At 46.0% G+C, this 25,957-nt stretch overlaps 1 protein-coding gene across 6 annotated transcripts in view; it reads left to right on the forward strand.

The window, feature by feature from the left end:
• TTK (TTK protein kinase) overlaps nt 1–25,957 on the forward strand; it is a 1,085,566-nt gene that overhangs the window by 931,276 nt on the left and 128,333 nt on the right. For all 6 annotated transcript variants that reach the window (XM_069606303.1, XM_069606306.1, XM_069606304.1 and 3 more), the window contains one exon: nt 12,540–12,624. In XM_069606303.1, coding sequence (XP_069462404.1) covers nt 12,540–12,624 — 85 coding nt within the window. The remainder of the gene's footprint in view (nt 1–12,539; nt 12,625–25,957) is intronic.

The raw sequence follows: 25,957 nt of genomic DNA on the forward strand, positions 1-25,957 counted from the left end.
CATCCTCATCCCCATTACAGGTGACTACACCTAAGACACCTACACCATCAACAAAGTATTATACTCTATAATCCAAAATTGGATGGCCCTAAACAGTCTCTGCCTTAACGATGAGAAAACGGAGGTCCTCATCGTGGGCTCCCAAAAAAGAATAAGCACCCTCCATTCTAACTACTCTCACATCAACATTGACGGTACACTGATCCCAGTACTCAAACAAGTCAAAACTCTTGGTGTGTATATATATATATATATATATATATATTTCTGAGGCTTGTGGAATCTGCTTAGATCACATGCTGTGCATAGGCCGACATCTAGTGGAAGCTGCGGAGTATTACAGTTTGTTTTTCGAAAGTCGAAAATGGGCGTCGACACAGGCGTGCCAGTAATACTATCCCTAGTGTGACGTCCACTGTACCCAAGATCCCTCACGCGTGTAGGATCCTCAGATTGTTTTTTTCCGCCATACTGGTCGGAAGCATCTTGCGGAGTTCCCTGGCCTTAGCCATACTTTTGCTGTTAATATAATTATAATTCTTATTCATTCCCTTCCCCACCCCAACGTCGACCCTCAACCTCGACGACGGCTGGAGAAGTCATCGACCGTCGACTGCTGCACGACGGATCTGGGCCTCGGAAGGCCGCTGGCCTCGGCCCGGGCCTAGTAGGCCGCTGGCCTCGGCCCTTACAAGTAGGGAGAGTGGGGGGTGGTACATACTCTTCACTCTTGATATATAGTTACATTTTATATATTCCTACACTTAGCAGCCCGCTGCCTTAAGGTGCGTATGGAGGGTACCCCTTTTCAATTCTGCCCCAAGTGCAATCGCAAATACCCTTGGGTCGACAGGCACGCCACGTGCAATCTCTGCTTGCCGAGGGATCACCCCGAAGCGAACTGCAGAGCGTGTAGTAGGTTTAAACCTAAGACACTTAAGGACCGTTCGACAAAGCGTTGGGCCCACCACGCCAGGCAGGAGGCCATGGCAGCGGAGGGCGCCTTCAGCGATGGCAGCGACGCCGTACTTTCGGACGGCGAGGGCATTATGGCGTCGAAAGACAGCCGGCGAGCGCAGGTCCCCGACCTCGGAAGGTCGTCCGGCAGGGCGGCTATGGGGAAGACCCCCGGCGACGCAAGCGCTACACACCTAACACACACTAAACACACTAAGACCAACCGGACCTCGACGACGTCGACTTCCCGGAAAGAGGCACAAAAAGAACGGTCCGACTCGGTGTCCTCTGGGCGCTCTCGATCGAGATCACCTCACGACGCAAGGCAATCATCCACTCTTGCCAAGAGTGCCTCGCTACACACATTAACGGAAGTTCGATCGTCGGGAGACGAAGACGACTTCCACCCCCAGGCCGCGCTCCAAGATACCGAGACCGCGGTTAACACCAGTGAGGCCCCACGCCCGAAGCACACAGATACCTCTCCAGACCCTCGGCGCCAGGCGTCGAAAGTCTCTGGGGCCTCCAAGGGACAGGGAAAACATTTTTCCACGCACGGGGAGGGGGGGAAACAGCGGAAAGCACAGCCTTCCACCCCTGTAAAGCCATCCTCTCACCCTAGGCAGACAAGTAAACACAAGTCTACCCTTGAAAAGTTCCATAAATCATCACCTGCTAAAGTAATACCCTGTTCCAGGGAATGGTCCAGTGAAGACATAGACAGGGTTATGTCTAGGATGTCTTCCTTGGCTGATTTTTATGATAAGAACCCAGAACACTTTCTTTCATATAACCCTCAAGGGGCCACACCCTCAGGCTCCTCCGATCCTATCCCGCTAAGTAAAAAGCCCCGGGTCGAAAGACCTGAACCCTTCGAGGTTCAGCCTTACTCCACTCCATATTCTACTCCACTCCCCAGTTACCAGGGACAAGTTTTCCCTGAAGAGGACCAGGAGTTTGAAATTATGGAAGAACAAACCGGGACAGATTACTATGCAGAGGATGAGGACCTGGAGGAGGGAGAAGATGAGCAGGAAATTTACAGAGTAGATTCCCCAGTACAAAGCGAAGCCCCAGTTACTGACTCTCCAGTTGATAACCAGCCCCTCCTCAACGAGGTTCTCGCTCGAGCAGCGGAACACTTCCACATCGACACCCACGGTGTACAGGAGGAAAGGGACTTCGCGGAGGAGTTTGTAGGAGAGAGAAGCCCGGTCGCTCAGACCATCCCTATCCTCAAATCCATCCAACGAAGAATAGATCCTTCCCTGGTGAATCCTAACCTCACCAGAGCTGTCAACCCCAGAATTGAAAAGATTTTCCGGGCAGCCCAGTCTGACCCTCTGTATATAAGGGGACATCTTAAACCAGATTCCCTAGTGGTGACCAACACTAGAAAAAGGGCTGGCACGCCCTTATCTTCATCAGAAGCTCCTCCCGACAAGGAGAGCAAAAAACTTTACGGGTTTGGCAGAAAGGTAGCCTCAACGTCCGCCTACCAAGCAAGGATTGCGAATTCCACCACCCTGTTGGCTAGTTACAATTGCCATCAATGGGAAGAAGTTGCGGCGCTCATTGCCTCTGCTCCAGAACCGTTTAAGGGCCAGCTGGCTCGGATCTCGGCAGAGGGGAGAGCCGTGTCTGGTTGCATTTTAAAAGCAACTTTCGACGCCGCTGACAACGCAGGGAGATTGATAGCAGAAGGTACTGTTATCAAGAGACATGCGTGGTTACGGCAGTCGGGATTCAAGACAGAAACCCAGGCTTCTTTAATAGACAAGCCAGTGGAACCCGACCTATTGTTTGGGAAAGCGGTCGAAGACGCACTTAAAAATGCCAAAGATGAATATGAGACTCTCAAATCCCTTGGCCAGCTTACCAACAAACCCCCTAACCAGAGGGGGAACAATAATTTTCGTCGCCCACGCGGCCAAAATTCACAAAGAGGCAACTATGCCCAGGGACAAGGTACACAATGGAATAACAACCAGCAGTCTACCCAGAGTTACGGCAGGGGTAACAAGAGAGGTCGTGGAAGAGGCAGAGGCAGCCCCAACAAGGGAGGTGGCACGCCTCCACCAAAACAGTGACGCTCAGTTCAGGGTCCCTTGCCACGCAACCCCAGTAGGGGGACGCATTTCCACCTTCACCCAGGCTTGGGAAGGGATCACCTCAGACAGATGGGTGCTGTCAACAGTATCCGCAGGATATTGTATAGAACTACTGCAGCGTCCCCGGAATCATCCTCCACGACAAAGAGTGCACTCCCTAGAGCATCAAAGGATCCTTCTCGAGGAGATCGCCATTCTGCTAGAAAAGGACGCGATAGAACTCGTCCCAGGACACCAGGTAAACAAGGGTATCTATTCAACTTACTTCCTTGTGCCAAAGAAAGATTTGACAATGCGCCCAGTATTGGACTTACGGCCTGCCAACAAGTATGTCAAGCCCCAAAAATTCCGTATGACCACGCTACAAGAGGTAATCCCCCTCCTAAAAAAGGGGGATTACATGGCAACCTTGGATATGAAAGATGCTTATTTTCATATTTCCATGCTCCCAGCGCACAGAAAGTACTTGCGCTTCAAGGTGGACAGTCGCCACTACCAATTCAAGGTACTGCCCTTCGGGATAGCTTCAGCACCAAGGGTATTCACCAAGGTACTGGCGGTGGCGGCTGCACACCTACGCAGGGAAGCAATCCCGGTGTACCCTTATCTGGACGACTGGCTCATAACGGGGGAAACCCCAGGAATTTGCAGGTCAAACATTCAGAGGACTATCGACCTCCTCCACGAATTAGGCTTCTCCATCAACGAGAAAAAGTCAAGTCTGGTGCCAAGCACCTCAAAACAGTTTCTAGGAGCTATCCTAGATACTCAGAAAGGATTGACCTTCCCTTCGGAAGAGAGAATTCGGAATATACTTCTGCAAATTCCGCATTATCAGTCAGGTCAACAGATAACAGTACGCAAAGCTATGCGGTTACTGGGCATGATGGCGTCATGCATTTACCTGGTCCCCCACGCGCGTCTGCGCATGCGTCCCATGCAGGAATGGTTGGCGAAACAGTGGTCTCAGGCAAGTGGTCATTGGGACGATCTAGTGGTCGTTTCGCCAACACTCGTACAGAGCCTACACTGGTGGACAAGAGAGAATCTCGCAAAGGGGAAACCCTTTTACGATCCCGAAGTACAAGCCGTGGTGACTACAGATGCATGCCTGACTGGGTGGGGAGCTCACCATCTCCACCACACAGCTCAGGGTCTCTGGTCTCACTCAGTAGCCAAGAACCACATCAATATGCTAGAGCTTCTGGCAGTATTCCGAGCGCTAAGGGCGTTCGAGCCCCATCTACTGAACTTGTCGGTGCAGATCAGGACGGACAGCACGACAGCCATGTTCTATCTGAACAAGCAAGGGGGGACTCGTTCGCCAAATCTGTCCAAGCTTGCCCAGAAAATATGGATATGGGCACTCAGACGGAACATCTTCCTGTCATCGCAACATGTTCCAGGGGAGCTCAATTCCCTAGCGGATGCTCTAAGCAGAGACTCCCTCCCAGAAGAACACGAATGGGTCCTTCACAGAGACGTAGTAGAACATCTCTTCTCTCAGTGGGGTTTCCCCACTATAGACCTATTCGCCACAAGCGAAAACAAACAATGCCCAGGATTTGCATCCAGGTTCCCCCAGCCGGACTCCCAAGGGAATGCCCTGTGGATGAACTGGTCAGGGATGTTTGCGTACGCTTTTCCACCAACTCCTCTCATCAGGAAGGTGGTGTACAAGATGAACAAGGAATCGATGACGCTCATCCTAGTTGCTCCCATGTGGGCGAGACAACCATGGTTTCCACACCTACGCAGGATGGCGGTGTGCGAACCCATCAGACTCCCAGCCTGGTACAACCTACTGTCCCAGCAACAGGGTCAAACAGTGCATCAGGAACCCAACTCTATGAACCTAGCAGCATGGCTCCTGAAGTCATAGAGTTTGGACATCTCAAATTACCACAGAGGTGTATGGACATTCTAAAGGAGTCCAGGAAACCAAATACAAGGCACTGTTACTTTGATAAGTGGAAAAGATTCGTTATCTGGTGCCAGAATAAACAAATCAACCCGGTTGATTGCACTCCTTCCAACGTTGTGACATACATGCTCCACCTGCTGGATGCAGGGTTGGTTTTTAACTCGCTGAAAGTACACCTGGCAGCCCTCTCGGCTTACACCACATCCCATAACAAGGTCTCGTGGTGGAAAGTACCAGTGGTTAAAGCCTTCATGGAAGGAGTAAAGAGACTTCACCCTCCTATTTCGAACCCACCGCCAGGATGGGACCTCAACGTGGTGCTAGCTAAGCTCATGGGACCCCCATTCGAACCCATGCATAAAAGTAGTCTCAAACACCTGACTTATAAAACGGCCTTCTTAGTAGCCATTACCTCCATAAGAAGGGTCAGTGAAATTCAGGCTCTGTCAGTGCAGGATCCTTTCTTTACTATCCACAAGGACAAACTGGTTTTACGCACACACCCTAGGTTCTCACCTAAATTCATATCCAAGTTCCATGTAAACCAGTCCATCGAGCTTCCGACTTTCTTCCAGAACCCACAAAGCTCGGCTGAGGTGAAACTACACACCCTAGATGTGCGTAGGGCGGTCCTATACTATGTAAATAAAACCAGACCGCTAAGGAAAACAGATCAACTGTTTGTCTCCGTAGCTACAGGCAGAGAGGGGGATCGCGTCTTTAAGGGCGCTATCTCGAAGTGGATTATCAACTGTATACAGCTGTGTTACTCTCTTTCTGAAAAGACTCTGCCTTTCACGCCAAGGGCCCACTCTACTAGAGGCATTGGTGCCACTCTGGCTTTCATTGCAAATGTTCCCCTCGACACCATTTGCAAAGCGGCTACTTGGAGCTCTATTCACACTTTTACTCAGCATTACTGCATTGACACTCATTCCAAGACAGATACACAAGTGGGACAAGCGGTTCTAAGACACCTGTTTGCTCATGTCCCTTCTCACATCCCACCTCCTTCTTCTGGTACTGCTCGCTAATCTATGCACAGCATGTGATCTAAGCAGATTCCACAAGCCTCAGAAGGGATACATTACTCACCGTAATCGTATTTCTGATGCTTGTATCTGCTTAGATTCACATGCGACCCACCCTTCCTCCCCTCCGAGAGAAGGCGCATGATTGCTTGTAGTCTTACCTTTCTGTCTATCTGCTTGGATTATCTGTACTCACGCTACTCCTCATGCTTCCTCATGTCAGAAAAAATACAATCTGAGGATCCTACACGCGTGAGGGATCTTGGGTACAGTGGACGTCACACTAGGGATAGTATTACTGGCACGCCTGTGTCGACGCCCATTTTCGACTTTCGAAAAACAAACTGTAATACTCCGCAGCTTCCACTAGATGTCGGCCTATGCACAGCATGTGAATCTAAGCAGATACAAGCATCAGAAATACGATTACGGTGAGTAATGTATCCCATATATATATATATATATATATATATATATATATATATATATATATATATATATATATATATATATATATATATATATATATATATATATATATATATATATATATATATATATATATATATATATATATATATGCCAACCTCACTATGTATAAACAAATAGCAGCCCTCTCTTCGTCCACAGCCTACACAGCAAAACTGATTGCACTCAGCCGCCAATTTCTTAACCCTACAAATTGGATTACTTTGGCCAGAGCGCTGATCTTAACGAAACTGGATTACTGTAACATCCTCTTTCTAGGAACCTCCAAAACCAATTTAAATAAAATCCAATTACTACAGAACAAAGCCCTTAGAGCAGCAATGGGTACAAAGAAATCTGAACATATATCTAGCATCAGAAGAGAAAACCACTGGCTGCCAATTGAAGCAAGAATCATCTTCAAAACACTTAGTAACATCTATAAATGCATCACCAACAAAGCGCCCAGCTACCTCAACAACACCATCAAGAAAAAAATCTCCTGTAGGACACTGAGATCTAATAAACTGGCCCTCCTGTAAGTTCCTCAGTACAAATACAGTAGAGCAGGAGGAAGTAGTTTCAAACTCCTAGCCCCATCGCACTGGAACGCACTACCCCTTAGCATCGAAAACGAGGACTCCCTACTAAGATTCAAAAAAGCGCTGAAAACTTGACTATTCAAATAATATTAACCTCAACTAGTCCTACTCCACCCAGTACTAGAACGCTTCGGGTTTACCTCCTTTCTTTGAACAAAATACTAAATGGAGTGCCCATGGCCATCATGTATCTCCAGGGTCATCTCTAGATCTGCAACTAGTGTTTAAACAAAGTGTGACCTGCTACCTTGACCGATTGCAACTTAGTATAAGAAATCTGATCGCATGACTTTATTTTTAAGTTAGTATAAAATGTTTTATATGCTTGTAACTGTAACGCTGTATAAAAATGCGTGAACTCACTTGAAATTTCGCCGTGATACCCTCAGGTCTGGGCGAGTAACAAATGTAATCATTAAAATTGTCCCTGCTGATGGGAAACCTATGGGCACTGACGAGCCTGCCAGGCTGGACAACATTGGCTTATTCCACGCCATGATTTTGAGAGCATCCAAAGTCTTCAGTCTGGTGCGGAAGGAGAAGGAGCGGTTTCTTTTTCAGCGGCGTGAGTCTTTGAGGAAGACAGTCATGTTGGGTCGTTTATTAGACAACATATGGGAGGAAGGCCTGGCCCAGATGAAGACACCAAGCATCACACCCTCCAAGAGAGACCGGCTGGAGAAGAAGTACAGGGTCTCAGACTCTGCCCCCTGGTACGCACGGTCACAGCCTTCTCCAGACTCAGTGGTGTTGGCCGCTGCCAGGAAGTACTCCTCCAACCCATCATCTTCCATGGTGCCCCCAGACCAGGAGGGCAAGAAGTTGGATGCAGTGGGCAAACTGATCATTTACACCGCAGTTTCCACCTTCAAGGCCACCACTGCCTAGCCATTCTGTTTTGCTACTATAGGGAGTTCTCGTATTAGCTTGATCTAGCCTGCCAGACGACGAGAAGGCCAAAGCCCTGGGCGAGGTGGCCTCGGACTGCACCATCACAGTGGCACTGGACATAGCAGACTCTGGATACTGCCTGATAGGGAATGGGGTGGCCCTCTGCCAGGGTTTGCTGAAGGACACAAACTTCAGGGCAGACGTGGAGTGCAAGGTAGTGGACGTGCCCTTTGATGGGGACAATTGTTTTGGCAAGGCGGTGGACGAGACACACCAAACAATTAAAACTGATAATGGAGACGGCACTCTCGCTGAGGACACTGCAGCAGAGGATATTTTCATCCTTTTGGTCCTCAGTAGGGAAGTGCAGCAGGTCCTACAAGGGGTATACTACCTCCTATCGTCAGCCCTCCCACTCCACGACCCAGGAAGCCTACAGAGGCTGTTCACAGGCCTACAGCAGCGGAGGCTAGCGTTGTCGCCGCAGGACTGGACACAGACGCCCAAGCAGGCCTAAACCGGCCGTGGACCTGGGACCCCACTTTCACACCCCAGTGGAAGTTCGTCACCGTTCTTCATCAAGGGCACACCTTGGAATTCCAACACATGTGCCCTTGCATTCCTCGTGTGGCGTGTCAAGAACTGCACATGGCTCAACTGCTGCAGAAAGCTCAAGCCATGTTAAGGAAAAGGGCAACGAGCTAGTCCCTCAGCTTCTCCTGAGTGTACTCCAGATACTTTCTGTGATATGGAAAATGTTGGGATGGTGGCGGGCGATCCTAGACTTAAGACGCCGCAACAAGTACTTGAAATGCCAGAGGTGCAGGATGGTCACATTGCATCACGTGCACGACTAGCTGGAGGAAAGGGATTTCCTGACGACTTCGGATCTGCTGGACACCAACATTCATGTCCTCGGTCACCCAAAATATCGGACGTTCTTACTGTTTGTGGTGGAGGGACGGCACTATCAGTTCAGGGTCGTGCCCGCCTACCCTTATCTGGATGACTGGCTCCTCCGCTCTCGTCTCTTGTCCAATTTCACCGGGAAGGCACCAAGAACACCTTTGCAGACTCTTTCAGCAGGGAGCTGCAGTCCTGCCACGAGTGGGAGCTTAGTCATGATCAGGTATCCCTTCTCTTCCCCAAGTGGGGTCAACCCCAAATCAACCTCTTCCCGATGGCAGCCAACTCCAAGTGCCAGAGGTTTGCAGCAGTTTTCCTAAGCTGAGGAGTCTGGGGGATACCTTGTTTTCATGCGACAGGCTTTCCCTGTACGCCTTCCCTCCCATTCCGCCCCCGCTACATGTGATCTACACACTCAGACAATGTCATTGCAAGACGATAGTCATTGCTTCAGTGTGGCCATGGCAGATCTGGTACCCGGTCCTGCTCCGTCTGTCAGTGGCTCTGTCAATCTGGCTGCCTCCACTTCCCGATCTTCTATCCAAAGAAGGAGCAATACTGTGCCGCGACCCAGCATCGCTGAGCCTCACGGCCTCGCTCCTGCAGCCTTAACGATTGGCATTATTACCTGCTGCTGGAATGCCAGAAGATCCTGGCCAAGGCCAGAGCTTCCTCTATGTTGTGCTACAGCCACAAATGGAAATGCTTCACAGGGTGGTGCAGGACTCTGAGGATTGCGCTGCTGCGAATCACAGCTCCACAGCTCCTTCCCTTTCAGCTTTCCCTGGCCAAGGCTGGCCTGGCTCGTGCCTCTATCAAGGAGCATCTGGCGCCATACCCTGTAAGCCCTCCCTGTGTCGCACAGGCTCGTCAAGGAGTTCTGCAAGGGCCTCTTCAGGACTTTCAACGAGTGAAAGCCCCTGCTCCAGCTTGGGAGCTCAATGTGGTTTTGACTAAGCTCACGGGGGCCCCGTTTGAAGTTTCTCTCGTGGAAGATGGCTTTCCTAGTGGCTATCTTCTCAGCCAGGTGGGTCGGGGAGATCAGGCCCTCTCCTGCATGCAGCCATACTTGTCCTTCCACGCTACGAGAGTGGTGCTGCAGACCCACCTCAACTTTATGCTCAAGGTCCCTTCAGAATTACACCTCAGTGAGCCTTTGTTCTGCCAGTTTTCTTCCCGAAACGCCTACGCTGGTGGAAAGGACGACGTTGCATTCGCTGGACTTTGCTTGTGCTTTGACGTTTTATGTGGCACACACAAAAGACTTTCACAAGACATCTCAACTCTTTGTGAGTTTTGTACCTGTGAATCATGGGAAGGCCCTGTCTAAGGGTTTTATATCCAGGTGGCTCTCCGGCTGCATCATGCACTGTCATCGCCTGGCCAACAGGCCACTTCCAGGCTGGCCGGGGTCCATTCCACCAGAGCCACTGCAGCGACGACTGCGTTTATCTCTGCTGTTCCCCTGCTTGACATCTGCAGGGCTGCTATGTGGAGGCCCACCCACACCTTCACGAGATTCAACTGCGTAGTCAGATTCCAAGGGAAGAGTCTCTGGTCGGCCAAGCCATGGTCCGCAACCTGTTTGCAGTGAGTCTGTTCCAGGGGTAAGCGTATTGCTTCTGCTGAGCCTTGCCACCTCCTGTGGTTGTGTATATGTACTGCCATGTAATCACATTCATGAGCATGTGAAGCCATGCCAGACCCCATGCTGGAGAAGGAACAAGTTACTTACCTGTAACTCCTGCTCTCCAGCATGGTCTGGCATGGATTCACATGTGAAACCTCCCTCCCTCCTTCCCCTCTTTGGCTCTTCTTGGTTCATACTGCCACTTTACATGCTCTACCAAGTTTGAAGATGGCCACCAGAGGTGGAGCTTTGGGAGATGGCTATCATTGGATGGGACAATATGACCCAAAGGAGAGTGATTGGTTATAAAGGAGACCAGCAGTTTTCAGGCTAAATCGAAACAGCTTTTCTTTTTTTACACACGATTCCCAGCCTGACAGGGAATATTCAGGAGCATGTGAATCCGTGCCAGACCCATGCTGAAGAACAGGAGTTACAGTTAGGTAACTTGTTCCATCTTCTGACTCCCAAGTCTTATAAGCTTGTGTATTTTTCTGGTTCCAAATGTGATACTTTCTTTCAGGCACCACTGAGACAAGCATGAAATATACCTTTACAACAGTCTCTTGGATCAGAGTGTCCTCAAACGTACTCTTTTCCTGTGATGATTAGAGGGGTGTTCTTGAGGTTCTCAGAGATGAAACCTCCACAATGCAATAATTCAACACGAGGGTCGGGTGCGTTCTCTTCCTTTGAATAGAAAGACAATGAAAACAGATTTGGCTGCCAATCTGGCAGGAGGGGAGCAGGTCCTGCCAATGCTCTGAGCAGACAGGAAGCAGTATTCAACAGGTGGGAGCTGACCTCATAAGATGAAAGTCCATATGCGAGATTCGGGGTAGGTGGTTTGGGGAGGCGGTCATGTTCCGGGCTATTAGTGTCTCCGATCCCTTGTTCTTCTCTTGGGACTTATGGATAGCCACTTTGCTGATTTGTATGCCCTCCTGCAAATTCTTCTTATTCCTTGTGAATTGGGATTGAGATTGTACAGATCAAGGATATCCTGACTGGGCGAGAAGAATATGCTATTCAGAGCTACAAGACCAATTAATTGGTCCTTAGAAGGGTCCATTTGTCAAAGGCAAGGTGATCAAATTCCTTATCCAAATCTGCCAAGCCTAAACCTTCATGCTTGACTATTTATGTATACTGAGGTACTAAGATTGAGATCTTTCTGAAGATGTATACATTGTGTTGCTGTTGGTCCCTAGGCCATCCACTAGAGCAGTGTGCACCAAATGCTGTAAAACGGTTTCATGTTGCTCACGTGATAATGGTCTCTACCTTTTTGTCGTAAAAATGTTCTTATTGTGCAGGTGTGGCCTTAATCTAGGCATTTGTCAAAGCTATTTAGCTTTAAGATCTGTGTTCAAGAAAATCACTTAACAAAGGTTGTGCTTTGATATTCCAATTGTAGAGCTGTTTTTAAAGTGTTGGTTAACTTGTTCCTTACAAAGCCATTTATGGGCCGATCTTCAAACTTGAACCTGGCATTGACTTTCTTGAAATGTGCCTCATTTGGGTATATGTATTCTCTCCCCCACGCTTTGGCCACTGGCAATGATAATCCTCCATGTATTTTTTCAAAGATAAGGTTCTTGAGAGAGCCATATTTCTTCGGAAAAGTATATTGAAGTTCCATCACTCACAGAAGGTTTACGGATTCTACAAGTTGAAGTCGTTAATTAACCCAATTGGTTCTTGGCAAGTGTCAGCTAGTGAACATTTCAGGGTAGAGTGCAAGATTTTTTTTCCCAGAGTGCAAACAAATGTGTGATTAGGAGGCTGAACAGATGAAGCTTTCTAGGATAGATTTTTCTTAGAGGAGAGTGTGTTCCGGAGCAAATGTCGGCAATAAAGTTGAACAGCGATACTGTCAGAGGTCAGATTAGAAAGTGAAGTGGCTAGGGCATCAGATGCCTTTCTTTCTGAACGGTTTTTGTTCTCCTCCCAAAAGCATCTATTGTATAATGTTTTCTTTGCATGTATTTCTATTTAATTTCTTTTTCTTTTTTTCAGAAATGTTTGGTGAGGAACCCCAAGCAGAGAATATCTATTGCAGAACTTTTGGTACATCCGTATGTGCAAATTCAGCCATCAGCAGGTATTTATAACCCGCACGTGGTTAGAATTCCTTAGTAGTGATCTACTTTTAAGGTTCTTGTGAGACTGAGATTAAAACTATTACTCTGGGGCAGTGTCCTTCTGTTTTCGGTTTTGCCCGACTAGTTTACTGACTTTCGGCCCCATGGCGAGCCCTAATCCAATGGCTCAGACACATAAATACTGTGTAAGCCCCTTTAATAACTTTTTAACAAAATGGGTCATCCCCTCAATTTTTTGTTTCTGTGGGACATTAACCTGAAAAATGGGGAGCTACAATCGGAGAAAAGATGCAAGTATTAGGCTACCCATCCCTTTTATGTGCAGACCAGTTAGCCAACTGTGGAATGTGTGCAGATATGTATCAAATGCTGCACAATGCCCCAACTTTGTGTTTGTCATTAAAAACGTATTTATTAAAATCGTTTCTCATCACACATATAAAATACACAATATTAAAACGGATACAGAATTCTAAAATATCACAGCACTATCATAACAATGTGTTGTATACACATTTCATACATATAATATTTAGCAGCAAATCTATAAATCTTTCAACGGGCAGGCACAAAGAAAAAAGTTAATCTTGTATACTCGTTAAAGTGCATCAGTGCATAGTGGGGTTAGTACTTTAAACTGCTACATATGCAAAGCAGCAGAATTTAGATGATTTCCCTATTGATACAGATTGGTATGAGCATATATACAAAACACAATTATGAACTGTTTTGTTGATGGATTAGCTACCAGTTCTAACAGTGGTCACTGTATTCATACATTTCTCAGCAGTTAAAGTCTACTAATTTTTCAATTCTGCTTTGTGGAAGAATGTAATGTGCAATATTCGGTCTACACTGTTTCGGACCTTTAGTGATGATCAGTCCCTTCTTGGCAATCATCTTTAACAGTTTGCAATTGGGCCTTCATCAGAACATATTTTGAGTTGGAATACACGATACACAAATCCTTCAACTACCCATAAATTCTATAATCTGTGGGATTGCAAATATAATCATAAAAACTGAGTGAGGATTTATGAGGATAATTTGCTTGCCCAATCTATTCCTCCAGGTCTGGCTACTGACCTGAAGCTTGTTTTTCACATAGGGATGGGGAGTATTTCTTTTCTTGCTATTGCTTTTAGAGTTTGCGGTTAGTCACGACAATTAATTTGGTCAACATTAATATCTACTGTTGCACCTGCAAAAGGGACCATAACCGTGAGGTGGAAACTGATCAAATGCCATGCTTATAGGAAGAAATTGGGAGCCTTGTGAACCACACGTGCCAACAAGGATGGATAGAAGAAAATAAACAATTCTTACGGCAACCCCGGCTATCTATATTCTGCCAAAGGTACATAATGTAAGCGATATTCAATCAACACTACAGCTAAGTCCATGCCTAGTCTGGGATGCTGAGGAAAACCCTTATTGATGTATTTTTAAATTCAGTTCAGTACTCTGGATGACAACTCTTGTATAACACCCCCCTCTTAGAATCCCCCTGACCCCACTGAGCCAAGAAGTAGGTTTGTTTTGCAAATTTAAAAGGTTTATTTGAAAAATTAAACAATATATATATATCACACTTTTATAATAAATTAATATCTGATAGTACACTGAGACATATGATGTGGATCCACAATGGGTAATGTTACAGTGGTACACTTGATTACTTAGGAGTAGTATAGAGGATGAGGTAGCTGAGAATGCTTTTATGGCTTCAAGGACAACACAATGATGAATGAAATGCAGTACAGAAAATAACTTGATATGGCTTCAACAAAAGGCAATGTAATCACTTTTCCTTGACAATTCACTCCCCCCCTATGCAATGTAAGAAATGGAAGGAGAGCACACAGTCTTCAAGAATCCCAACAAAATGCAATACGAAATGCAGTCCCCCCCCCCCAGCAAGCTTAGAGGAAAACAGGTAGAGGTTTGAAACACAGGCCCAATTACTTTAATGTGTTTTGCAAGGAAGTGGAAAGGTGCTAAAATTGCTTTTAATTCCCTCTAGAGGTTCAGGGTGGGCGATGGCTACTTTATATTAGTTCAGGCTCACTTTAACAATACTCTATGAATGATTAGCAGATTGCAAACGAATTTTAGCAAAGGGAAGCAAAAAGCCGCTGATTTCTACAGATGAAGAAATCGGGCCAAATCACAGTACATTTCGCGAGTGTGTCTCTCACTGTATAGGGAGTAGGAAGTCGGTTCTAGGTTCGTTGGAAAGCACAGCTTTAAAATGAAAGTTAAATCTCGTTCCTAGCCCAAACGGTTCAAGAGATACGGACGATTTAATAAAGGTAGATTTTCGGATTTAAAGTAAAACTCAAAATGACAGGTGACCGCTTGCAACTGCAGAATTGACAGGTGACAGTTGTGCAGCTTTAAAAATGACAGATGACACGATTTCTAGGAGGCTGTTCTACTTAGGTAAAAATAGTTTGGATTAGATTATTTTAACTAAGAGATTGGTTCTGCACAGTTCTGCTAGGTACTCACAATATCAATTTGAAATAGGCCTCGTCACGGTCTGGTCATGTTGGACTGGGCTTCCGGCGGGTGGTTCTGAAGTCCTGGCTATCTGGGTCAGCTCTGCTCTCTGGGTCTGTCAAGCACCGGATCTGCTCACAACAGTCTGGTTTGTGGTTCTCTCGGGTTCCGGATACAGCACTGCTTTCTGGATACTGCTACAGGTTCTTGCAAAAATTCAAACAGCTCGCCTGGCTGTTGAATAGTTTGGTTGGTTTTGAGGCCTGCTGAAGAGGATTCAGCTGGTGGATTCAGGCCTCTCTGCTACAAATTCTGGAGTTAATTTCTGCTACAGGTTCTGGAGATTGATGGATTTGAAGTCGTCGGTCAGCATGCTCTGCAGCAAATGGAATTGAATGTCTCTACCTGTCCCAGCAGTCTCTTTTTATGTGTTTTGAAAGTGGGTGGAGAGGCTAGCATCCCTAAGCCTGCCCCTCTCTTGATTTGATAGGTCAATAGATTCTTTGGTCCCTGATTTGGGAACGGATAGTGTGTCAGAGTGATGTCATTTTTATGACCTGCAGAAATGACACTCCCCTGGTCAATGTGTACACAAATCTATTCCTGATCCAAATACATATTTCCCAGGTACACAGTTGTTTGACATCACATACACACATCATATATTACTAAAGATAGTCCCTGTCCCGACTCTGGCGTTTCTAGGAGCTTGCATTCAAAAACGGCAACTTATTTTCGATTTTAGTGGGTTTTGCAACATTGGTTTTTCATCAAAAATTATACAAAGGTACATTTCCCTTCCACATATATCCCAGTAACTTTCCATGTCTCTAGCTTAAACACATTGTCTACAATAATCATTAGCGGGGTTTTGCCCCAGAACATGGTACAAATTGGAGTTTGGACTCAAATCGTGAGGGCATTTTTCAAACTAAGACTCTCAAAGTTGTACATTCCTGTCATTTGGTTACAATAAATTATCACTGTTTCTATAAAATATATATTTGTTGCAATTCAACTCCCCCAAAGTGTTTGGGTCCGCTTCCAGGAGTCTGGGTGGGTCAGTGATCACATGTCTCTCCTTGCTGGCAGAGGGCTGTTGACAGGAAACACTCAAAATTAACATACCCCATTCAACAGAAAGAGCCTTTTGTGTGGGCTCCAGCAGGCTGCCTGGAAGTCTCTCCTCAATCAATCAACATGGTCATGTGATATCCTGCCTCCTGGGGTGGAATCTCTGAGGTGTTATGGTTTCCCAGCCTCTTGGCCTCTGGGAACAGCAGGTGGCTAGATTTTCAATTAACTAACAAGCTTTGAAGTCCCTGCCCCTCTTGCAACTCCTGAATACAGTTTCCCTGTCAGAGTTTAGACCGCTAGCGCCACCTTGGGGAATTTGTCTGTTCTGCATCCATTTTTGAGTTGTCTTGAATTACTGCATTTCAATAGAGGGGTCTTGATAGTATAGGACCCTTGCTTAACATTGTTTTGATGGCATCCTTACAGTAGAGTGGTGATGTGGAACCCCCCACAAGAAGGTTGTATCTTTGGAGTGGTCTCGTGCCAACTGCGCAGTTCTCCTATTCTGGCGTGAATATGGGCGGCGATAGCTCATCCCCATATCCACCCAGTCTATTGATTTAGTTTGTTCTGGGATAGAATAATGGGCGGCGACAGCTCATCCCCACATCTACCCAGTCTATTGATTCAACATGGGTCAAAACCCTTGACAATAAGAACAAGACTCAACCACCAGGTAGACCTATCGTATCAGCCATTGGTTCCATATTAGAACTGCTCTCCCAGATTTTTTCTGCATCCTTTTGTGACTAAAATGAAGTCCTACATACGTGAATCAACTGAAGTTATTAAAATTTTGACAATAAATATAGTCTGAACAGACATCTTGGTGACCTTTGATGTGGAAACTCTCTATACTAGCATACCACAAAATGCTAGTATAGAAGTGATGCGACATTACCCCGACTAACGCACTACAACAAAAGAAAAAGTCCCAACTGACTTCATATTAGAATGTATTAGACTGGCACTGACAGAAAACTTCTTTCTTTTCAGGAAGAAACTCTTCAAGCAAACAGGACGGGAATGGGAGCCACTTTTGCCCCAGATATAGAATTTTTTCTCTGCCCCTTTAATACGCCCTAATTCCCATATATTCAAGGTGTCTGATGTAACATGTTTTCCCTATGGGATCGGCTTTGCAGCGAGGACTTTTTGTCGGCAGTCTCCAAATTATAGTAAATACAGTACAGCTGTATTGAAGGTGAATGCCTACTTGTGACCCCATGCGCCATATCCAGTGTGTAGCCCTGGAGTTGTGCATTGTACCTATATGAGTAGGAAGTATGTAGGAGTATAGCGTATCTGTGGTCATACCTCTTAGTGTACTTCACTAAAACCAGTTTATAAATGGTTCCTGAATTCAAGACTAAGTCTACACCTGTAGTTTGACTTGGATGCCACCCACAAAGTTTGAATGTGGCAGCCCCGTCTGGTTAAACTGCTGCCAAAATGTTTGAATTTGAAGGAAGCAGTCTGAGTTGGACATGGGTTCACAGCCCCATTTTGCCTCACCCGTGATTCCACCCTCCACCCCACAACAGTTGATGTTTCAGTTATGAGTAGTGCTAGCGGTCAAGATCTTCCGCACAGAATACAGTTAGCCTAACATTATATGTGAGGAAACCCTACTGAACTCTGCAACCTTTTCACCTGCATAGATCCCCACACTGAAGAGACAAGCCATATAATGAATATAAACTTTGACGAATCCCAGGATGTCATCACTGCTTCCATAGGGGGAGCCCCTTCCCATGAGGCCAGGGAGATTAGGTCGCTACCCAATAGTCCATCTGGGGGTGGTACTAAGTGGGAGGATCTCATAGGGTGGGAAAACCCATGTGGGACCAGTGTCCACTATTCCCGGAGAAAGCAGTATACACACAACACCCACACCTCTCCTTCAACCCAGCTCTCTATCCCTACTCTCCTCCTGTGTTTCTGTAGAGCTACCGAAACAAACCACTGAGGCGAGGAAGAGTAGGCAGGAGTTGAAGGAAATAATGTTTAACACCACTGAGATGAGGAAGGGTTGTGAAGCCCTACCGAACAGACCGCATAACCAACCTGAGCGATCTATGCAACAGCAACCAAGTAAGTCAAGTCTAGTGATTAAAAAGAAAGGAGGGGCTACTGGAAATGTTAGATGCTCCGAGGAGTCGTCGAGCGCCTGGAAGCTGTCCAGTTTGGGGGCAAAGAGGATGGCACCAATGGGACACGGAGCCGATGCCCTTTTTCTGTTTGCAGTCAGCAGACCCAAAAGAGAGCTGGAGGAGTGCTAGCAGAATAGAAGCAAGAACTTGAACCACGTGGCTGTGGAGAGCGACTCCACCACCCAAGCTCTACCGCTGCGGAGCTGCCGCCGAGAGAGAAGAGCCTGTGGAAGAGATAGAACACAGGAAACGAGGCAGAGCAACAGGAATGCCCCTTGCCTGACGAGAAGCCCAGTAACCAGGGTCGGGGACCCATCACTGCTGAGCCTCCGTGAAGAGGGCAGAACCCGCGAGAGGACGCAAGGAGCCGTAAAGAGCCGCAGCAACATTCCATACCTGCAACGCAGACCCGACAACAAACTCTAAGGTAAGAGGGTCATTGGGGAAAGCAGGAAAAATCTGAGAAGCCCAAGAACCAGGGCCTGGGACCCGTACACATAGCCAGAGAGATTACCTGGTAGGGTAGTGAACCAGGTAAACCAGATATAGAAGATACTATAAGGGCCTTGGGCTCACAACCAAATAGGGAGAGAAGAGAATCCCTCTTCCTTGGCACAGTACCTGGCAGAGGAGTGAACCGGGTCCATCAACAGGGGTCTAAGACCCATACACAAAATAAGCCTGAGAAAGGCCAGGGGAAGGGGGAAATTCCCCCATCGTTTGTTGGACTACTGCATAAGCCGGAGAAATGCATGGGGAAGGCAGACTTTCCCCCAATCAGATGTTGCACTGCCATACAAGGCTGAGAAAGGCCAGGGTAAGGGAGACATTCCCCCACCAGTTGGGTTTCAACCTTCTAAGTCTTCAGTTTAGTTTATAGTGTAAGGGAAAGAGTTAGGATTCTGACATAGGATTGCAGACTTTTTTCGTTGGACATTCTAACAGACCCATTAGTATTTTGGTTGAGGCAGGGAGACCCCTCTTGGAAATGGGGCATGATGGGGGTTTCTTTTCATTTATCTTTTGAAATAAAGGTTTTTGCCAACCACCATGCAACCAACAGGCAGTTAAGACTGACAGCTGCTAAAGAAGTGTGTATGTGTGCAATGCATTTTTAAAGTGCAAATCTGGCAAAGTAGCAATAAAGCACTGTACATGGTAAGTGTGCGTGTCTGTACAAAGTATTATGAAGGTGGTGTGGGTGGCCGCAGAGGGTACACTGTGATAGCCCACCATTGTTTAAACATTAGCTATGCAACTGAGTTAACAAAAGGTTCTTACGTTCTTTCCTGAATTGTCGGAAAGGTTTGTTACAGGCAAAGTCCTAATGTGAGCAATTGACTGCCCTCTAACTTTTGTTTCTTGCCCTGACTGGTTCACTGACCACTTAAGTCCTAATGTAGGAACTCACTGGTGATGACACTGTGTTGTGCTACTTGGAAGTCTGATTCCCGGGACAGGGTGCGCGAAAGGTGCCAGTATAGTATTTTTCACAGACAGGCCCCCCCCTGCTCAGCTAGCTGTGCTACTCTCTTGCAGACTTCGGCTTTTATTTTTTTTAGACCGTTGCACAATATTGCAGTAATTTCAGGGCACAAATGATTGTTCCCTGCAGCTCGTCTCTGGTGAGGTCTGGTGTCTGACACTCTTCCAAGTCATGTAGGGGACTAACTTGGGAACGCCTGCCTACCTATGGTAAACACCAGAGCTGTGTGTTACCTGGAGTTAGTAAAGGGTAGGAGTTGGGGCCGCCTCCTAGCCTAGGCCCCTGAATTTCCATGATGTAGTCTCTGAAGAAATAGTTTATCTATTTTAGTGTATTTTTGGTTTATAATTTTAAACCTTATATTTTCCTTTTTACAAAAAATGCACTAAATCAGTTAAAAATCATTTAAATCCTCTTGCAACACAGCCATCAAATAAAACCAATAACATGATCAATTCATTAATATGCAACCCTACATCATATTTTAACAAAGCATTGTGACAGCCTTTCTCCAATATTCTACGAGAGCCAGTGTCAAACTAACTTGCCTGCCATTGATGCACCTATTCCAAAAATTACCTGACTCTAGTTCTACTATATTGTTAATACATTTTCTGAAAATGTTCTTAAAAACCTGGTCACCGGCCAAAAAATGACCAGATGTTTCAAGGTGTAGACTATGGTGAAATACCCATCCACAGAAACCTATCCCCAAATTGTACATTTATCAGGGGAAGGAGGACCCACAACCCTAATATGTCAATGTAAGGGCAAGGGTCATTAAGAGATTGGTGCTAGTTCGGCAGAATTACAGCCAAACGGAATTACTTTTACTGCCACTTGGTCCGGCGGATTTACTGACGAATTACAAGTGGTGGTAAGCAGTGTAATTGCCTATTTCTCGGAGTCCATAGGACTTGTGGGGATTTCGAAATAATTACCATTCGCGGTAATATCACTGATTTTTGTGGTGTGGCTTTTGTTTAAACACTTTGTGTTTTTTGGCGGTAAGGTGGAAGATTTCCCACCAGCACTTTGTTGGAGGAAAATCTTTTACATCACTGCCAAACCTGTAGTACAGTGGTGCGGCAGTAACGGAATGACTGCCCCATTACCGCCGTTTTTTTACTGCTCCGCTGTACTCTTAATGACAACCTATGCCCCTTACATTTGAGATGGGTACTTAATGCTTGGGATTTCCTGAAGCAGGAATCGGCAAGCCATGCACAAAATAGCGTGCTATGCGATATGCCGATGCGATTGTGATTAGGCCCAATAAGTGCATTGGATGCTGTATCCGTAAGAGTAACAATCCTGAGGGATACCTGTACCACTATTGGATATACAACTCTGAAACCTTATGGTGTAACCCATCCTGACGCCTTTTTTTTAGATTGTTCAAAGATGGGTGCACTGTTTTTAGTTGTAGATAAACCACTGCCAATAATAGGTTATCCTACTACCTTTTTGCCACAATAACAAGATCTGAAAATCTTTCTTTTGTGCCACATTTTAGCAAGATTTTTCACAACCACCTTGTTACATCAATGTCGAGGATAAGACAGAATAACCACATATGATCCTAACTCTTGCAATTGGCAGAACAGACATGGATCCACTCAGTGCAGGGGTAAAGGCAGGTGGATAGGTACTTTTAGTCCCAATAGACAACACAAGACATTATACAACACAAGTATGTTAAAAATTTACCTTTGATTACATAGCTACTGTTAGAACAGAATTCCTTTTTTGCAGTTCTGTTGTCCTTTTTGGGGAACCCCTACACATTTAGCTGTTTTCCACTATGGTTTTTAGGAATCCCGACATGTTTTTGTGAAAAAGACTTACTGAAGTCCCTCTGCAGGCATTTTTTAGTGTATAGTCCTGTGGGGTAGCCCATATGGGTCCTATGATGGAGGTGGTTTTGAAGCACCCTATTCTGGCCCTAGTGTAATTCTATCACTCTATATTGGTTTAAGAGACTAGGCTGATGGCATCTATAATCTAGTTTTGGCTTCAAGGATGCATGCCGATTTACCGCATTAGTAGCCCAGTGTAGATTCTTGATAGGCATTGACATAGATTATTTTCCTTTGTATCTACTGCACTTTGCCATTTTGTTTCTGGGGCATTTTATGTTTAGGAGGACTATAAAGGAGGCCTTAAATGGCTGATAGGCACACGTGGGCTCACACAAAGCCCAGCCGTTAACCCTGTTTAGCAGTTGGGACTAGTTTACACCAGACTCTGGCCCTAAACCTGCCATAAGACATCCGGTGGGGGTGAATCTGAAAGTTTGGTCGTTTTTAGGCTCATTGTGGTTGGTTGGCTGTCAAAATCTTGAAGTGTCATGTTTTTGTGTTTGGAGGACTGCCCATCAGTGTGAAGGTTTATCTAAGGGAGGCCCTGATCTTGTCCTCAGATTTCCATTAGATTTTTTGTGGCAATCTGCAGGTTTTCTTTACTGATGGGAATTATGGCTCTGAGAAGCTGTGGCCTCATTTTGCGACCATGTTTGGCCATACTGGGTGGGTTTGGGTGTCAATACCTTAACTCTGGTTTGGGTTTTGTGCTGCTAGGCGCCCTTCCTGGGCTGCCTTCGTCCTCCCTTGCCCCCATTGTGTTGTAAATTCCAAGCTGGGACCAACTCAGTCATTTTACAGCTGTCTCCTCATTTTACAGCCTTGATGATCTGCTTTGGTGTAGGAACCTGCTGTCGCCTAAAAGGGTACTGCAAGCTGAATGCCCCACCTCTACTGTTCATTCGGGCCACCTCAACCATTCTTTTTCATTGAACCGTGTTCTTCTGGCTGGCGGCCCTTCTTTTTTCTTAAAGCCTTCGGGAATCGACGTGGTCTGGCTCATTCTCCTCCTAGTAGCCATCTTGGCCTTTGTTTTTGCTTCAGGCTGGTGGGCCCCACTCCCGGGAAGACAGATGATTTTTCTATTTGGCCATCTGGGTCATTGGTTCGGGGTTCAAGTCCTTAAGTATTCAGATCCTGTAAACCGCATTTACAAAAGACCTACATTCACTGGGTTGTTTCATCCTTCCTGAGTTGTTTTTGTGACCCACAACCAGACCCACAACCATGAGTACACTTCTCTGCATCCTGGTGTACTCAAGCTACTCTACGCTGGAGGGTTCCTATAGTCCGGGGTAGCAGGTTTCTGCAGGTCTCCTTCAGCCACGTTTTGCTGTAGACTTCTGTTGGTCTGAATCCCGCTTGACTGCATCTCTTCCTAGTGCTACTGGGGCTCTTCAAGATGGTGGTCCTTGGCATTTCCTGGAGTAGATTACTGCCTTTTCACATGTAGGGTAGAACTGGTACTTACCTTGCTTTTTTCTCATAAGTGGTTTGCGCCTGTTGACTTTATCCCTTTTAATCATATGGGGAACTTTTGAATTTACCCGTAACTGTACCAGCCTTACTAAACGGGGAGTCTGCTGCCTCTGGCCATTTTATCCTCTGCAATACCACCACCCCTTTTCGGTCCCTGGAGTGCATTGCCCCACTGGGTCCATTGAGTTGTAGGTCAAAGACTGGAATTATAGCTTTTGCCACTGATTGCCACAGAAAGTTGATGTATTTTTAAAGTCGTGTTACACTCCTGACAATGAGAAACAGACTGTTAAAATGTATGTCTAGTATTACTGTATGTATTTCCCCTAGGAGTGTAATGAGTTTGTGCTGTGAGCCTAAATGTATTCTAACATTTGGAGATATCTGGCTTTGTTTTCTGAGCTTGTCACCAATTTCCACCAAAATGGTGCAAGTTAACTGTATGATGCACATATTTATTATTTATAATACCATGTCCTAGTGGTCTACAACCTTTGGCTCTCCACACGTTTTGGACTACAGTCCCCAACAGCCATTATCAGCACAGTCAATGGAGAGGGATCATGGAAGTTGGATTTCAAAACACCTGAAGAGCCACAGGTTGCAGAAACCTGGTGGCATTACTGTGACTGTGTTTTAGTGTTGGCATTTAGGGCCCTAAATAAGACTGGTGAATGTTGTTCCCTCCCCTAATCTATATGTATTGCATCTATCCACAGATAGTTTTGGGGAGTGAATTCGATCTGAACTCATTACAAATATTTTACATACTGGATTTGAATGTTGTGTGACAAATCGAGGGAGTTCGTCCCTTCTTCCCAAGTTGGGAGCCCCTTTCTGTGAGGCTAGAGAGGCAAGCCCGTTCCCCAATACCTTCCCAAGGGGTAGAGGCAAGTGGGACCTCAACCGGGTGAGTCTCGCCCTTAAGGAACGAGGACCATGTTCCCAAGGGGAACTCCCTCAAGCGCAATATACCATGGACTACATGTTATGTATTTCAACACAAGAAGAGATGAACTGTTATAACTGGGACGTGGAAACTACTAAAGGATAGCATTATCCTATGGAAAAGGATCATGTCCCTTTAATTCATGATGTGCACCATACTGGGACGAGTACATTAAAAGGCGTATGTCCCGAGAATGAAGAGAGAGCATCAGCTGATAGATGAAGAGAGAGCGAGAGAGGTGTGTGCAGATGCAGACTTAGTGAAATACTCTGATATATGACGGCTGACGTGTAGAGCGAAGAAGCCCACAAGTTTCAAACTTGCATGCAAGGACAATACGGGACGCTGGACATGCAGTGGTCTCCAAAGCTGAAGAAGCAGCAGCAGGGCGGCAGGAGCCCAAAAAGAGGTGGTGGCGAGACCACAGGAGCTAGCCCATGGTGGAAAGCCTGTCTGAGGAACTTCGCAGATACCACCCGCAACCGGTTTTCTCATGGCATCCAGGTGTGCGGTCAAGCAACAGGATCCCCAGAAATAAGGAGAGAAACAAGAGATGAACACCCGAGAACAGACAGCGTATGTGAGGGATGTACGTGATTATTTCTTAAACGAAAATGTCGAATTCAAAAATGACAATCGAAATTCACGTTCCAAAATAATCAGCCTGCCTAGCCCCCAGCCCCACCCCCCGCTCTCCCCCCAAACCTCTTACCATCCATACTTACCTCTGCGGCCAACTTACCTGATGCGCCTCTGCACTGCTCTATCCCTGCGACGCGAGTTCTGCCTCCCCATTGAGAGGAGGAACTTCAGCCGCCGGATGCTCGTTTAAAAAAAAAATGTTTTTAACTTTATTCATCCCCACATTCCTTTTTAGGGAAGAGGACGACAACCCCGGTTTCATTATTGTCGAGAACGGAGAGCGGGGGACACGCCTGCAACCCCCACTCCTCTTACTCAACTTTTTTTCCCGATGGATACATTATGTGATACCTAGAGAGAAACCCTCTGAAAGCATCCTCCTGCAAGACCAATGGTAATCTGGAGACCCAGAGGTACGGGAAGTTTCAAAACAATCATGATCGCGTCCAGCTAACTAGTCACAGTAGGGAATGTGAAAGAGTTAACTTTGAAGCCAAAGTACTACCAGAGTTGTGAGTCAATCATACCATACGATTAACTCGGCAGAGCTAACAATATGAAACCGAGTAAACTTCGGAACCAAGCAGATATGAAGATTGCAAATCCAAAGATGATACATTTTTTTCACATTTAACTTGTCGCAGTGAAAAACATAAAACTGAGTTATTGAAACCAGATAGATACCAAAGTTATGAATCAGGAGAAAAACTGAATAAGAATCGGGAGAAAGAGAATCAGAGTATCAGAGTGAGAAAATACTGTGGGAAAGTGAAAAATTAAATGCCTATGCTGTACAAGAGCAATTTAATAGAGAAAGAAAGGGATGATCCTAAATATAAATATGTAAACCAATCACAAACGCAAGTGACCCAAGAGAAGTGGAACTGTAATAATCTGAGTGTGAAAGAACTACAGCCAAATCCTATTCCATCAAAAGGGATTCAAAGGACGGAAAGAAAGTTCAGCTCCCCACCACAGGAGTTAAGGAGATTAATGCGAGAAGTAAAAGTAATGAGACTTGGGAATCATATATAAAAGAATGGTACAAGTAGTGCCCTCCCTCAGGAGAAGGGAGTCATTCTCCTGATAGAAGTTAGTTTCCTCTTAGTGTTAAGGTCAGTTAGGGTCGTTTTTCGGTCTCAGATTTATTTTCTTTGTACAGTCACGACTGACGAACGAGCA

Source organism: Ambystoma mexicanum, chromosome 4p (genome assembly GCF_040938575.1).
Source record: "Ambystoma mexicanum isolate Mex_15411 chromosome 4p, UKY_AmexF1_1, whole genome shotgun sequence".
Lineage (NCBI taxonomy): Eukaryota > Metazoa > Chordata > Amphibia > Caudata > Ambystomatidae > Ambystoma > Ambystoma mexicanum.